Source organism: Nanorana parkeri, unplaced genomic scaffold (genome assembly GCF_000935625.1).
Source record: "Nanorana parkeri isolate BGI_ZX_2015 unplaced genomic scaffold, ASM93562v1 scaffold485, whole genome shotgun sequence".
Taxonomy (NCBI): Eukaryota; Metazoa; Chordata; class Amphibia; order Anura; family Dicroglossidae; genus Nanorana; species Nanorana parkeri.
The window spans coordinates 1,028,537-1,045,710 of record NW_017306753.1 but is presented as its reverse complement, the minus strand read 5'-3'; the positions used below and the strand labels follow the sequence as shown (position 1 = coordinate 1,045,710).

At 41.6% G+C, this 17,174-nt stretch overlaps 1 protein-coding gene across 1 annotated transcript; it reads right to left on the bottom strand.

Annotated features, from left to right (window-relative positions):
- Positions 1-3,857: 3,857 nt before the first annotated feature.
- CLMP (CXADR like membrane protein) lies at positions 3,858-16,884 on the bottom strand. The gene is made up of 8 exons (XM_018560886.1): positions 16,726-16,884; positions 15,526-15,601; positions 10,938-11,092; positions 9,267-9,462; positions 7,709-7,876; positions 7,466-7,582; positions 6,757-6,898; positions 3,858-4,261 (listed from the first exon to the last, which is right to left on the bottom strand). Exons 1-8 carry the CDS (start codon positions 16,882-16,884, stop codon positions 4,072-4,074), a joined length of 1,203 nt encoding a protein of 400 aa, XP_018416388.1. The 3' UTR covers positions 3,858-4,071.
- Between the last annotated feature and the right edge of the window lie 290 nt (positions 16,885-17,174).

Here is a 17,174-nt window from a genome sequence, read left to right as displayed (position 1 = left end):
AACCCGGAAGACTTAAGCCATATTGTAGTGAGGAAGAGGTACTGTACAGGGATTGAAGGTAAGTATTGCATCCTGAGATATCGTTTTTATTTTTTAATACTGGAAACATTTTGGAGAAGTAGAAATTTAGGTGGGAGTTGGGATTTAGCTTTCTCTGATTTACAGATGGCCATTAGAGGGATCATTTACATTATCTGTAAATGAAAGGCAATAATTAAAATATGAAACAACAAGCAAAAAATACTTTGTTTTCAGGCTATTGTTAGGCTGGGTTCCCACCTGGGCGGATTGAATATGCGCGTTTTCCGCGCGGGTTTTTTACCGCGATTCGCGGTAAAAAAACGCGCGGCAAACGCGTGTTTACGAGGGATACTTGGCTGCATCCCAATGGAACCGCCCGACCAAAATGCCCCAAAGAAGTACATGTACTTCTTTGGGCGTAGGGCGGTTTCCCGCGCGTTCGTACTCGCGGAAAACTGCACAGATGGGAACCATACACATTGAAAATAATGGCATTTCCCTGCTTGAGCGGTTTTCCGCGAGTACGAAAGCGCGGAAAACCGCCTAGGTGGGAACCCAGCCTTACAGTAACAACTGGCAATGTGTATTTACTTCAGTACAGGAACATGAATTCATCATGAAAGAGAGCCAATATCAATCGGGTCTATGTAAGGATATCATGGTGCAGGCTTGTTTATGAAAAACTTAAGTTTACCCAGTATTTTGGTTTACATACTCTGACCCTTTAGCTTGTACCAGGAAGTCAGAGGTAAATTGAGGTCTTGTCAACCACCTGACCTCACCCATTGCGCACTCAGGAAAGGGGGAACAGTGTGACCAAAAGCAGGTGTCGCGGACACAACTGTCATATTTTAGGTGACCCCTAACAAAAGCTGAAGAGTCAAACTCAGACTGAGTGAGTAACGCTAAATAAGAGAGCAAAATATACAGTTAATGCCATAAAAATGCCAATTCCTAGAATACTATATACTCACTGGGGCTATTATTAAAATAAGTTTCAAACACAACCCTTATAAGTCTGCAGAGAACATATAATACAACTCAGCTGCTGCATACAGCTGAACTTTAGCCAAAAGTGGTTTTCTAGTGTTGGATAGACTGTGGAAGGATTAAAACCTCTGTCAGGTTTTTATTGCTGTCTTCTTTGGGCAGACCTCTCTTAATTCCTGTCTCAGCAACACAACAGGAAGTGAGCTGAAATCCACTCAAAGTACGGGGAATCCCACCTTCCAGAAATGTCATGGGAAAAGGGCCCCATTGGGATATCTCTTCTCATCACTTGGTTTGCAGACAATAGTAATTCCTTTGTCATCAGGATAGGAAGTAAGAGCTAGATCAGTAGCAGAACAAATATCCCCTTTTCTTTTTAAAGCTAAGTTCTAGGCAGAGCTAAAAGACGCAAAGGAATGCAGATCTGTATTGATTAACACGTCATTAAATGTAGTTTTTAAATACAAGGAATGTAAGTACTGAATTTGACCCGGTTTCTGCCTCTTGCACTCATTGTATAGTGTGGAGTGTGGAGGGCTGGAGTGTGAGACGAAGAAGCAGTACAAGGAGCTAATCTGTTCATGTACTGAGTGAGGAGAAGCATGCTGATAGGAAGAGAAAGAAAAGTGTCAGAGAGATTATCATTGTGCTGCTTCTCCTTTTCACGGTGCAGTAACAGGCTAGGGAGGAAGTGGATTTTATCTTTGAATGGGCAATTCATTTTTATCTTGTTATTTTTGTCTGGCGTTCTGCTTCATGTTACATTTTTCTGTAATACGCAGAAAGCAATCTGACCCAAGCTGTATTTTTTGCAATGCATCCATCTCTATACATAATTCATACTACATGATTCACGATGGCAACTCAAGTCACAAAACCAAGACCGATGTACTAGAGCAGAAACCTGATGTTTATCATCGTGGAACAGAATGAATATAAAGGCTTTATAGATGACTCCATTTAAAAAAGGAATTCACACTTCAGTTTCCAAGTAGAAAAGTTAAGACATAGGACTGCTCCTTGGATGTAGCAATTCGCATAGAATATATAGATTCTCATTTTTTTTTTACAAGCTATGGCTTATATGTGGGCGGCTCCTATGTGTAAGAGCAAGTAACAGCCAGAAATATACTTTATATGTAAACATATCTGTGAACAACTGTCTTGGTTGTTATATTTCCTCCAAGAGCAGTTGGATAAATTGCTGATAGTGGTTCCTTAAGGGAATACTCAGTGGTAATGACCCTTTTATCCGACATGAGCCCTTACTTGTATACAAAATATTTCACAATTTTCATTATTGCAGTATTAATAAGCATCGTCTGAGGTTTTTCATCATCAACACCTTGGCTTGGCATGTTGTTTTTTTAATTTTTATTTAAGGCTATTTAGTTTAAGGGACCTGATTATGAGTTTGATTTATTGTAAGGTGAGCTTACACGTTATGAGTGATTGCACAATGGGAGTGACCGCAGCTTGAGACTTTCCCTTACTGGTAAATATTATTATAGCACTGGTAAAGTGCATGTGTTACCTCACACACAGCAGAACTGGCCATTTTGTGCCGCTATCCAGAATGAGACTCTGAAAGGAACTGGTAATATCTGTGACACTTTGGGGGAAATTATTATCAGGGTTATTCACAAAGGGTGAAGAATTTGGAGAAGGGAACAATCTGGGACAACATCGCTGATTTGGACACATTCTCCAATTCAGCTCATTTTCCAGTTCAGTTATGTTGTCCTAGATTGTTCACTTCTCCTGCCTTCTCCAAACTCTTCACCCTTTTGTGAATAACCCTGTAAGTGTTTGAGACAAGTTCTATGTCGATTTGTGCATTTCCCCATAACAATCAATCAGCTTCTATCTTTCATTTTTTTCCCACACAGCTTAGAAAATAAAAATGTAAAAGCCAATTGGCTGCACTCCATTTCAGACAAAGTTTGTCTCTGACACATTTTGATAAAAGAGAATTATGGTCTAACTTTTTCTGGCCATAGTTCTCTTAGGGGTCACAGGAGGACATTTACTAATGTCCTCCCATGACCCAAAACTCAGTATATAGTGGGCCAGCTGTGCCTGCCCCCTCCCCTCCAGTAAGAGAGAGGGGAGGGGGGAATCCCTACAGGGATCGGTCACTGATCGCTCAGTTCTCAATCTGTAGAGCCGACGTGTGATAGCTGTAATGTCAAACGTTGGCTCTAAAATTCGGGGAGAGTGTATTTCACTCTCCCCATTATTCTCCTTTAATTCCCCCCATTGTGTCTGTTCATGAGAATGCAACATGTTCCTTACTAGGAACCAGATATAAAATTGTGGGCTGCATTCTCACAAGCATTACCTCTCCATTGTGTGTGGGTGGCAGATGCATATTAGTCTATGTCATTGGCGGCTACTAGACAAGAATGGAATTACAGTTTTGGCAAGTTGCCAGTTCCCTTTTTCCAAGCAAGTTTCTTGAAGTCATTCTGTGCAGACTAATCTGCTGCTAGAGGTTTTGGCTTCACAAGACACTGAAATTCACAAGGTTAAAACAGTATGAAATAAAAATCCTTCTCATAGGACAAATGCTAATCATTAAACATTTTTGTACCTTTGTCATAAAGTAGTTTTAAGAAGTTTCCCTTACAAAAAACAATTCACATTGCTACATAGTTCATTGAAGTTAGTTACTTTACCTTCCTTGTGTTGTTCACAACACAAATCATAATAAGTTGTACCGCTTTTGTTCACATTCCCTGGCAGAGTCCACACATGGTTTTATGTATTTTTTGTACTTGTTTGTGAAGAATAAATTGTGTTGCTTTTCCTTAGCTCTGTTTCCATTCAATGCTTTGTATCTCCATATTCTGTTTTCTGAAAAAAAGGTGCAAATTCTCTACTGGTGATGCAGTAAATCAAATAAAACAAAGATGTGGCCTAAAAGATGTACATGTAACCCAGACATCCTTGTAGTCCTTAGCCTTACAGGTGGCCCGCTGTTCATTTTCTTGTGTCATCTGACAAATACATTCTTTTAAAGATTCCATGTCTCATTTTATGTCTGCTGCGCCTTTCTTGCTATATCTGCTCCAGGCAGTGATGTCTTAACTCTCTGCGAGGAGTTTCCTGTGTTGAGAGAGTTCGTTGGCTACGAGAGGCACTGTTGGTTGTGGAACGAGTGGATGAAGAACCTGAGCGTGAGCTTCTGGAGCCTGAGGTGCTTGATTCAGGTTTCATCAGCCGAGCTTTAGGGGCTTCAGCATCCTCCCTGAAAAAGTAGTGCAGAAAACATAAGTCCACCTGAACTCAAAAAGTGAAGATTTGCTCCCTTATGGGGAACATCTAGAAATGTTGATTGTGCTTGAGCAGTACCCTAAAAGATTTACCCTTTTCTCTAAAGTCATTCTGAAAAATAGCAGTGCACTGACATTTGAATACGCCTATGCGCTCCTTTTTAGCCTCATATATGTATAGTTCCAGTGTGAGATGATCTAAGGCATCTGAACGCTAGTCTTCCCAGATTTGGAGCCAGGTTTGGTGATGTCACTACAGCGCTGCTTATTGTCACTGGCATGAGTCTCTGGAGGGTTCCCCACATGCCTTTTCGTTGGGTCGTGTTCTTTCCTTCAGTTGGAGGTAGATCAACACTTGGCCCTAACACTCAACAATGCTCAGGTGCCTGCCTGTCCTTTCTTTTTATTGGCTTCTTGCTGATAATTTACTGATCTGTACTTTTAATAAAGCAGTTACACATGTTGTGGCCCCAGTCAGGCTTCCACTCCATCCATGGCAATTATTTAATACCTAGTGACATTGCTATCCAGTAAGGTAGCCTTTCCTGTAGTCCTCACTTTGGTTAGAAGGGTTACTTTCTAGCCAAACGGTTGTTTTGAGACCAAAGACCTCAATTGTGTCTAAAGTGGTTTTTGTTTTAAACCTTAATGAGGGTAGTGTGTTACCTTCCCTGTGCCCATCACTGGCTCACTCAAGGAAGACTACATTACAATGCCTGGATGTAGTAAGGGTTGTCAGGGTTTACCTTTCTGCCACTGACAGACTGATTCCCTTTTTGTTATTTCAGAATGCCATAAAAGAGGTTCTCTGCCTTCCAGATCCTTTATTTCTAAGTGGATTAGACAAGGTAATGTGCAGGTCTGCAGTATGTGTTGTGAGATATGTCTCATTTTCCTGTAAAAGCCTACTCCACTAGGGCAGTGAGTGTTTTTTGGGCTTTCTGTTATCAAGCCTCTGTTTCTCAGCTCTGTAAGGTCTCAACCTGGTCTTCTATGCATACATTCTCTGTGTTCTACAAGGTTGAGGTACCTGCTTCTGCAGATGCTAATTTCAGTCAGAAGGTTCTTCAAGCAGCGATTTAATTCCCTTGGTTTTCCTGTTTTCTGTTAGGGTTTTATCTTGTTGGGTTTGTTGTATACCTGTGTTTTGTTGAAGTGTGCATGTCATTCTGTTTGGACTGCTCTGGATGTCTCTAGGGTGCTTAATATCAAGCTGTCTATCTTAATGGATGATAGGCAAAGTAGGAATTGTGTACTCACTGTAAAAATTCCTTTCACCCGAGTCTATTAAGGGAAACATATGCCGTCGCTCCCCTCATATGCTGTCGCTCTCTTTGGACTGCTTGCTCTTTGGAATTCTGCTGAGCGGAATTGGTATTGGAGGGGGTTATAGATTCAAAGGGGTGGTCCCAGTATTCTTATGTGCCTAGTGTTGGAGCCTAGCTTGGAGATAATTGGCACTTCTGCCTTACACTGAGGTCCCTGGTTCAATTCCAGACTCAGCAGGGTCAGTTTGGAGTGTGCATGTTCTCCCTGTTCTTCCGTGTGTTTTCCTCTAAGACCCCAAAGACACGCTGGAAGGTTTTTTTTGCTCCTGTCTAAATTGGCCCCGTATGTATGCATGTGAGATAGGAATCTTAGACTGTAAGGGCAGTAACTGATGTGAAGTAATAGTATGTGAAGTGCTACGTAAATTGTTATGAACTTCTTTAACATAAACCTGTATGTGAAGAGTATATCATTGACCTATACCTGTGCTTACTCTTCAAGCATTAGTACAAAGGGAACAACTACAGGTTAAAGGTTCCTCTCGTATTACAGTGTGTGTGCTATACTTGCAGAGATTGTGAACATGTATGTGATTATGAGGCCTATACATTTCTGTGAACCTGATCAACTTTTACAGGAGTCATGCAGATCAGAGTGTGAATAATTAGCAGCGCAACCTTAAAGGGGTTCTAAACCCTCTGTTTTTTTTGCCTATATCTACTGCTAGCAAGCAGTAGATATAGGCAAAAAGTTTTTTTTTTAAACGCTTTAACAGCGCTTTAAACTTACCCCGTTATCGCCGCGCGCTCCAGCCCAAGAATCCGAGACTGCTCGGGTGGCCGCAAAGCATCTTGGGGCAGGCGCATGAGCAGTTCGGATTTTCGGCCGGGAGACGAGCAGAGACGCAAGGTAAGTCTATGGACGCGTGCACCCGCATGCAGACACCGCGGGATCGGAAGTGCCTGCAGGGACAGAGTCAGCGCTGGATCTGAGAGCCGCCGCACCGCTGGAGGGACAGATGAAAACATCAGGAAAGTAGAAGATCGGATTAAGAGACATCATTTCAGGTAAGTGCTAACATTAACATTGGGGGAGGGAATTTTTTTTTTAACTTTAATGTAACTTTAACTTAATTGTGAATTAAGTTAAGGGTTGCTCTGCTAATTATTTTGTTGAGGGTGCTTAGCATCGATTAATTTACCTAATTTCATTAAGAAATTCGTCTTCTTCCCTTTTCTTGAGCTCTTTCTTCCGTAAAACCATCCAGCAGATAAAAAACAGGACAAACACACCACCCACAGTTCCACAAACGGTTCCGGCCAGAAAAGCCACATTAGTAGGAGCTGTATAGCAAATAAAGAAAAAAAATATGTGCATGATTAAATTCTTTTTTTTTTTTAAGAGCACAACACCGCAAAATTTTCAGATAATAATAAAAAATATTCTTTGTCCCACTCTGTCAGTTTTTCCTAACTATATGCTAACATCATCAGACTGGCAATGTAGCTAATTACCTTTCCTAATTCCAAATTGAACTCCTTTGGGCTGTAATGGTCTCCCATCAAACATTTATTAAAATAGGAGAGTTGATCATTTAAAAATACATAAAAAATGTATTTGGATAAAATAATCTAACACTGAACTGGCATATGAGATTTTTTTGATATATGGATGTAAAAGAAATTAGTTTGTGATGTATGTAAAGAATGTTATCAATGTTTCTTATATATTAAAGACCTTTTTTTGTGTGGATAGTTTGTAATTGTACAGTATATGAAGAAGGGAGCAGTCAGCTTAACTTCATGCAGTTGTGTTTTACATCCCATTATTAGTCAGCAAGCACATTAAAAACAACGCACTCCCTGTGTGGCTGATATCTCATCTCAAGACCTGTTGATATTGTGACTTACATTGTACTGTCAAATTTATATTACATATCCGTCTTCCGACTTCATTGCTCACAGCACAACGGTAAGAGCCATTGTCTGCTACACTCAGATTTTTCAGCACTAGTCGCTGGGCCGAATCTAAAAGAAAATAGAAACATACCCTAAGTTAGGAATGCCTTTTGAAAAGTACAGAGCTTTGCAGAGCGGGTAACATACACTTTGTGCATTATTACTGAAAGGATTACTTTCAATAGGGTGTCTTACCAAAGCGGGCACTACTTGGTAAGGCCACTTCAATATCACCCTTTTGCTTTATCCGTTTCCACCCATAGGCCATGGGTGGGGTCCCAAGCGATGCATTGCAATGCAAAGTGATATTTCTTCCTACGATCTGTTCCCCTTCAACCCAACAGTCAGGCTCTGAAGGTTTCACTGTAAAAGAAATAGAAATGCCTACAAGTCAGAGAAACATCAGCTATCATTTTTTTCAACAGTCTTGTCTATAGGAATGTGTGTACATTTGTAAGGATTTTTAAAATGAATAGCTAGGGCATAAGAAAGGCAGTAGGGTAAAGGCATAACAAGCCATGATTTTCCAGGGATCCCAACCTGAAAAAAGTAATTTCAGGGAGGTGCCCTTCTTATTTCAGGGAGGTGCCTGCCCACCCCCCTGAAATGATGGCAGATAGCAAAGAAGCTATTGCTTCCTGTGCTATCTGCTGGGGTTTTTTTTTAGTATTCTGACAGCTGCTGCCATCAGAATAATAAAAACAAAAAACAGCATAGGAATGAATAGCTAGATTGCTATTGGCTATTTCAATTTGCAATAGCCAATAGCAACCTGGCTATTGCATCCGCACTCTGCTGCTGTCAATCAGCAGAGGAGGACATCATGGAGAACTTCAGGTCCACCTCTACTGATTGACAGCAGCAGTGGGCGGGTGCAATAGCTAGTCTGCTATTGGCTATTGCAAAATGAAATAGCGAATAGAAGCCTAACTATTTATTCCAATGCTTTTGTTTTTTTCCCTGATGTCAGAAAAAAATAAATAAATCAGATAGCAGAGAAAGGTTTACTCTGCTAGGCAGAGCAGAGTAAACCTTTCCAGGAGAAAATGTTTTTTTCACCGGTCTGCCAGGAGCTGCTATCTAATAGCGGGAGACTCCCAGAGCGTCCGTGATAGTTGGGATGTCTGATTTTCCAACATCCATTTTAAAAGCATCCTAGCTGCTAAGGACCTGTGCAAGTAACACCGGGCAATGCTATTTGTTTCCTAGCAAGATAATTGGCTTAACTACATGTACATTAATTTAACCAAAATGAATGGCCCGGTGCTTTTGCTGTCTGTATACATTATTTTATAGCCCATCTAATTCTTTGTTGCTGGGCTCCATTCACAAAATCTATTATAGTTATATTTATACCGCTTTATACATTGTTTACTTTGCTCTGGCTTTCATATGTTTATGTGACAATTGGAAACAAGTCGGCTTAAATAGTAGAACATTTATTTTCTGGAATTTGTCCAGACCTCAACCGAATTGAGATGTTGTAGCATGTACCTGTAGTATATACTGGACAAATATCTAAGTCATATACTGTTTTTCGTCTGTTTGACGGAGCTCAACACAGTTGTGGGGCTCAGTAGCTAACTCCACAAAAGAGAAAATAGTTGGCTCCCAAGAAATGGGGGATACCAGTATTAAACCAGAGTAAAAGAGTTAGTGGTAAATGGGAATAGAGGGAACAGATAAACTGGTGTTATGTGTACATGTCAACAGGACACACTTCAGCTTTTGATTTCCTGTAGGTAGGGCTCACCTAGAATCCTCAGTCTGATATAGCTCCATTCATACTGGCCAGCATTTTTTACTTTGCAGGTGTACAGTCCGGCATCACTAGGCTCCAGGGATCTGATAAATATGGCAGCATCTCCAGCTAAGTAGTTGGAAATAAAGCTGTAACGGCCCTTCAGTTCTTCATTCTCGTAGACTTGTCCTCCACTGTAACTGAGGATCTGTGAAGTACATAACACTCGGTTTATTCTCTCCTCTGTGTTTGGCATTTTCTGCAGGCACTTTGGATGCCTTTTATAGCCCCAGTGTGCCAATTGCTAAATTCAAAGTCCCTTCCTCTATACTTTCGCAGCTTGTTGTGTGTTTTCAATTATAAGAATCAGATACTTCTATCATTATAGTTCATAGAAAGTACTTAAATCCCTTGTGACATTATAAAACTGCAGTGCAGTTGCAGAAAAATAACACTTTACTTGAAATCATTTTGTATGATGTCCCCATGTCTCCAATAGGTCATATACATGTATGAGAATTCAAAAAATAAATTAGGAGTCACTCCCTCTCAGCATGTCCTGTTTGGTAATGGTGCGGATGGCACAGACACATTACTCCCCCCTGACTCCCAGTGATTTTACAGTGGACCTGTGTATGTTAGTCATACATTTATACAGCATGTTCTTCTACTGGATGCAGCAATGAGGCCCCCTAAAAAATCCAGACTTTATAAAGGTAGAATATGGCAACAGAAACCAAAACATCTCACTGTTGGAAACCAAATGAAAGCTTTTGCTTAGACCAAAGTTCTTTCTTAGATTTTCAAAATGTATTCTTCACTTTTAAACAAAAGAATGGGGATAGGTTAGAATCTTGCAATGCCTCTCCCTGTGACTTCTTGTCACATCTTGACACATGAGGGAAATTCAATAAAGGTTTAGTGCCACTTTTTTGGCATTATGGAATTTGTTTACGTTCAGCTGCTAGCCTTGCAACCTCCCGGCCAGCAGCTGAATGAGGCCAGGATGAGTCACTGGTTGCGAAGATGCAGTCAGCTGCACAATCCACAGCCTCTTAGCAACCAATGATGTTGCTGAGTGGGCAGAGCTGGATAGGGAAGCTGAGGTACTAGTTCCCCATCAGATCTGCCTCCCTTGTGACTTAGAACTGGTAGTGGGCAGATTCCATTGCCAATAGCCAGCCTGCTATTGGTTATGGGATCTGCCCACTGCCTGCTGTCAATCAGCAGCAGAGTAGACCTGATGGCGAATTAGTCCCAGTGACAGTAGGCGGAGCCCTATGGGGAACTCTAAGAGCTTAGTTCCCCACCAGGTCCACTTTGCTGCTGATTGACAGTAGGCAGTGGGTGGATTCCAAAACTAATAGCAGACTGGCTGTTGGCTATAGAATCCACCCACTGCGTTTTGTCAGTCAACAGCAATTTTCTGGCAGCATAAATAGTACTTATACATTATTCCAGTTGGATAATGGTTCAGTTGAAAACTGTTATGCGCTACCTGCCAAGCAAAAGTTCCCTTTAGATGTATGCCATGAGATCCACACATGATTGTGTGGGATATAGGGACCCTATGAGCCTAAAATGGTGGAAACTGCTTGGGAACTTGTTGCCTCTCTGCGTCTTTTACACATTTTACGTGTGTTGGATTTATTGAAACAACCAATAAGGAATTGTGTAAATTACCACTTTTTGGCTGTGGTCCGAAGCATTCGACAGCCACTCAATGTCCAAGTTTTTCCCCACCAATCCCAATCTGTGTTGACACGGCAGGGTCACGTTTTCCTCAGATACACTTCGAATCTCTGTCTGTGCCAGCACTCCAGTGAAACAGCAAAGACCTGTGAAGGATAAAAAAGAGAAAATGAAGGAAATGTTATAAATGGACATGCTTCATACATGGTTTAAAGTAGAACTATAGCATTTTAAGAACATGAAGTCTTGTAGTGGGGCTACCCCTGCACTGCAAGGGGGGTAGGTGCTCATTTTGTCTAGGGAGTGAAAATTAAGGTGAAATACTCACCTGATCCTCTGTCCCGCCCGGCTGCTAGTCCGGTCCCTGCAGTCTCTTCTCCCCTGGGCTCTGGCAGTCTAAGGACCCATGACATCACGTCTAATGCAGGTTCATTAGATGTAAGGATGCCAAGGAACATACCACAGCCGAAGAGGGGGAGAGAGGTGCGTTGTCACTGCCGCAGGACCGAGGATCAGGTCAGTATTTCTTCTATATTACAGCCCCTAGAGAAGAACAAGCAGTTAACCCTTGCAGTACTGCGGGGCCCTGCTGCAAGGGTTAACGTTTCTTTCATAACATTTTCAAGGGTTACATATTAGCCCATGTTAGGCATGCAGTTATAGTTGTGACCACAAGAGTGCGCTAAAGATCTAAACATCTTGTCTGGCTGCCATCACATCCAGCCGAATTCCTAAAATGTTTCCGTTTTCAGCCAGCGAGTTGGTGGAAATGTTACAGATTAGCACATCTTTCTGTATGTGAATAGCTTGTATATTGCATATTTTGTGTGCTGGCAAGCTTGCAAAGTAAGGTCAGCGATCGGAGTTCTCAGAAATAGTTTAATTTACATTCAGTTGTTTGTTGTTGTATAAATATATAACATTTCCCTTCATTGACCTTTAAGCCTTGTTCACACCAAGCGTGTTCCAGGAGCAGAGCAGTTACAGACCGGATCTAAACTGCGCCCAATGTATTCCAATGGTATTTTGGGCTCTAGTTCACACCGCAGCGTTCAGTTCCAGAGCATGTAAAAAAAACTGCAGTAAGCCCTATTTTACCTGCTCTGGAACGCATGCAAACACATCAAAAACGCATGCAAACGCCCTGGAACGCACTGAAAGCCCATTTTAAATGATTTAAAAAAAAATTTTGACCAAAAACGGCCCGGAACGCAGCAAAAACGCGGCACAACCCACTGCACTGCGTGTGAAGAAACTCATGCAGATCTGGCCTGCATTTGGTGTGAACAAGCCCTTATAAGAATTGGTCTTCAGTTTTGAATCTGTGTCACGTCCACACTCTTCTTTCTAGAAGACACCATTTATATTATAGGAAACCTCTGTGGATAGAAATATGGTACCTGCCATTGTGCAGTGTTTTTTAAAGGGCTTTTATACAGCTCTTGGCTTTGCTACCTAGTGAGTCACTAATCCAGGACGAGCATGCAGCCAGTAAAGTCTATAAAGTCTGAAATCTGCTCCTGCATACTTTCTAGGTCATTTACTAGGCAGATGAGTCACTATAAAGATGACAACCTCCCATATTTCTACCCTTCGCAGGCTCCTGTTAAAGCCCAATTCCACTTTCAAAATTGTATGATAAATTGATGTTCCAGCCATTTTGACAAGTAAACAACCCTGGCAACAGTATTCACTTTCGGCGCCAGTCTCCTGCAGACTAACCTGTTGTTTGATCCAGTGCCAACCCACTTCCTTTGAGTGCAGGGCTCTATGTGCTCACTCCCTAGGAGGGGGGTTTGGCATCAATCAACCCAGCAACCTGCACTCACATTATAATGATGCAGAGAATTGCACTGTTATCAGGTCAGTGGTGCTGTATGCTAGCTCCCATGTTTGTTAAAGAGGAACTCCAGGAATGTAAAACGTTAACCCTTGCAGTGGGGCTACCCCCGCACTGCAAGGGTTAACTTTGGTTTTCTCTAGGGGTTTAAATACAAAAAAAAAAATTACTCATCCAACCCTCAATCCCACCTGGATGCTAGACCGGTCCCCGCAGCCTCTTCTCCCCTGGGCTGCAGCAGTCTAATCCCCGTTGACGTCATTACGTCTTATGCAGTCCATTGACTTGCATTGGACATGAGGACACCAAGGGACATATCACAGCCAGAGCGGAGGGGGTGAGAAGTGAGCATTCACTACCACTGGACCGAGGATCAGGTGAGTATATCTTCTTCTTCTCTATTCTGGCCCCCAGAGAGAAAACGAGCAGTTAACCCTTGCAGTGCAGGGTTAGTCCCCCCTGCAGGGTAAAATTTTTACATACCTGGAGTTCTTTAAGGATTCCTAGTTCAAATTCCAGTACAATTGCACAGATTTGGATTCTGATTTCTTAGATGTATATGGAATTGCAATCCCCTCAGACAGAAATATCCGCACTGGTGGTACAACGTGCATCTTGTATACAAGATGATTTGTGGCACGAAAGAGGCAGCTCTGATTTTGGCCGGTGGCTACACAGCAAAGGCATTGTTCAACTTACTGATCGTCCGGTAAAATATTTATGACCGGAGTTGGGCTTTACGTTAATATTTTCATTATTTCCCCCTTTTACCCCAAATCTTCAGTGTCATCTGTACCATTGGACACAACCAGAAATGCTTCTGTAAGTAGCTGAGATACACTACGGTAGAGCACCAATCATTTTCCACAGACCCCCCCTACCCCCCCACCCTTTCTTCAAAGTCCTGAAAAACAAGCACATTCTACAACTACAGACACCATGAATAGTAGAAAGGGGTTGCTAAGTTACTGAACACTAATGACATCGCCCGTTCCATTCTGCGAGGGCCATTTATTTATTTGAGTATTTCATCTCTGCCTTCTATTCTATTATAATTATACCCACATTGAAGCCCTTTCAGTGAAAACAAATCTTTACGATGTCATTATGTGTCAGAACATGTCGGATTTTAAAACCTTGGCCCTGTAAAGCCGGCCATACACCTAGAGATTATCTGCAGATTTTCTATGGTCAGATGGGAAAAAGTGCAACAGATTCCTCCACCTATGCTAAACTGTGTGGATGGAGGAATCTCCAACTTCAGTATCTTGCTAGTCAGCCCCCGCTGGCTCTCAAAATACTTGAACAACCCGATTGGATGCAGGCATTGCTCAGGTATTTTGAGAGCCAGTGTGGGCCGACTAGCAAGATACTGAAGCTTGGCCCAATGGGAGATTCCTCCATCCACACAGTTTAGCGTAGATGGAGGAATCTGTTGCACTTTTTCCCTTCTGACCATAGAAAATCTGCAGATAATCTCTAGGTGTATGGCCGGCTTAAGTGGGCTTTGCACTTTTGAGGATGAAAAAAACAACTTCCTTGTGCAGTAGGAGAGCAGTGAAATCTGGGCTGTCGGTCAGCTCCATTAAGTGCAGAAAAACCAAACACACTGCAGACGTGTCAGGTCCTGGGCAGCATATGAGCTTGCTCACCCCTTATAGAAGTCACAGTGTTAATTCATTATATTTATGTATTTCCAATTTCAAACATCCTCCTGATTTTATACATACAAATCACCCAGCTCGGCTTTTTAGCGGAGCTGCTTTTGTCATTGGGCTACATTAATTCTCTCTGTTTATTCCAATGGGGAAGCAGGGCTGAAAATCAATTGTAATCTGCGTTCTAGTGCACTGGTTCTTAATCTTAGGCGTGCCATGCACCTATCAATTTTTTTGTTCAACCCGCAGACTGGATTAAAAAAATTCCTCCATCAACACAAACAGCGTGTCGATTGAGGGATCCCGCTGTTTACATTGTATTCTGATGGGGCTGCCGGCCCCTGTCAGAACACCCAATCAGAGCAGGCAGCTCATTGGTAGAGAATATCACTGGGTGACTACCAATTTCACATGAGTAACTTTTGACAATAAAAATAAAGATTGTATTCAGGCCTCAGAGCCTTCTTTGGACCTAATCTTCTTTTAAATGCCCCGATTTGTCTCGGGACTCCTGAGGTTGGGTGGGTGTTTTTAGTACTATTTATTCTTTTCCTACTCTTACCATCTTTTACTTCCCCTTCACTTTTTCTTTATTCCTTCTCTTCCCCTCCTCTTGTCTATTCTTTCTTTTTTTGCTGTTTTTCCCCCCCCCCCCCCCCTCCAATATAAGGAAGATTGTAATGTCTTCCTTATATTGTAAAGCACTGCGGAAACTGTTGGCGCTATATAAATCCTGTATAATAATAATATTGATCTTCCCCTTTTCTCACCCTAATTTTTTCCACTTCTCTGGATTTTCCTTAATTTCGGATGTTTAGAACTTTTCCTATATTTCGACCCGTAAATCAGATTGGTTCCTACGCAGTTTGAATGGGCATTTTAATGTTAGCTCTTAGTTCTCTATTTCTACTGGATACGGACATGTCCACGGCCCAGATGACCCTATTACTCTATTGTCCCACTGTTGTGTTCGGGAAGTCATCTACACCTTGTGTCTATCTTTACTGCTTCGTTACTATTGCAACATTGGATGCTGCAGTTTTTGTGCTGTGTTTTGATGTTGTTTTCTTTCCGTTTGTACCTTTTTCACCTTGCTTTGATACTGATACTCTGTTATTATCTTCTGTGTACATTTGTTTTGGAAAAAATGTAAAAAACTAAAATAAAGATTATAAACAACAGTGAGTGATTATAAACACATTATTTCTGTAGTGACACCGCTGGCTTGTGTAGCCGTGATAGCAAGGTGCATTGTTGTATCGTCGATAGATATCTTGTTTTTCCCGTGTTGTTTGATACCCAAGCCAACGTTCTGGAAGACTTGCTCTGGCAGGGGAGGGTCACAGTGGGAATTTCATCCTAAAGATGTATAAAATGCATTTGCATCACAAGGTCGGAAAATGATTTAATACCACCGGGGCCATTCTGTAGTGACACAAATGTAGCCAAGAGTAGAAACGAATATTGTGACATAAATCTGCGACCTGTATTCTGACCAGAACAAGAAAGATGTGATCCAGGGTGAGGCTGGATTCACACCTATGCATGTGTGTTACCTAGCACATTGATACATGTACTGTATCTATATACAGTAATACCTTGGTTTACGAGCATAATTCGTTCCGGAAGCATGCTTGTAATCCAAGGCGCTTGTATATCAAAGCGAATTTCCCCATAGGAAATAATGGAAATTCAGATGATTCGTTCCACAACCCAAAAATATTCATATAAAAATGATTACAATACTGTACTGTAATAGAATACTGTACAAAATATAAAGGAAAATAAACCAATTACCGGTACCTTCATGGCTGGTGTGAGGGGGACAAGAGAGAGGAGGATTATTGTGTAGGACGACTTTCACTATCACTAATGGAATCACTGCTATCTCTTGACTCAATGGAATATTTTTCATTTCGTGAAACCTTAACAAGGAATCTATCCAATGTGACATTGCATTGTCGTTAAACAGACTCATCGCTCACACTGCTACAGCCTTATTCGGGTGGCGCTTTTCTACAAAATTTTGCTCTTATTGCAAGACATTTGCTTGTATATCAAGGCAACATTTTTCAGAAAAATTTGCTTGTCTTGCAAAACACTCTCAAACCAAGTTACTTGTAAACCAAGGTATTACTGTATATATATTGTATATTTACAGTACATAGCACCATTGACTTACATAGTTGCACATTCACTCCTTAAGGAGCTTCCAAACTAAGGTCCCAATCTCACATAAACAAATGCAAGGGCCAGTTTAGATGGGATCCAATGATCCCACCGGCAAGTCTTTGGAGTACTGGAGGAAATCAGGGTACCCGGAGGAAAATGCACACAACCACATGGAGAACATGCAAACTCCATGCAGATAATGTCCTGGATTCAGACCGGAGACCTCAGTGCTGCCAGGCTGATGTGGTAACCAATGAGCCACCACCATGCTGCTATGAGAAACACTTTCACATTCCAATGCCTATTTTTTATAGAATAATATGATTAGCAATCCACGTACTGTATGTGTCAAAACAGCAGCTGTGCAATACGCTGGAGAAATCACTCATAAGCTAAATAACAATTTGCAGCAGGAAACAATAGCAATGTATTATTTATTCAACTTGTCACGGCAATAGTCAAGGCAATCCTTTAGCTATTGTTATTCCTAGATAAGCGATTCCGCACCCTGCTATTCAACAGTATCACATCTGCAATAGATCTTCATTTTCAGCTCAA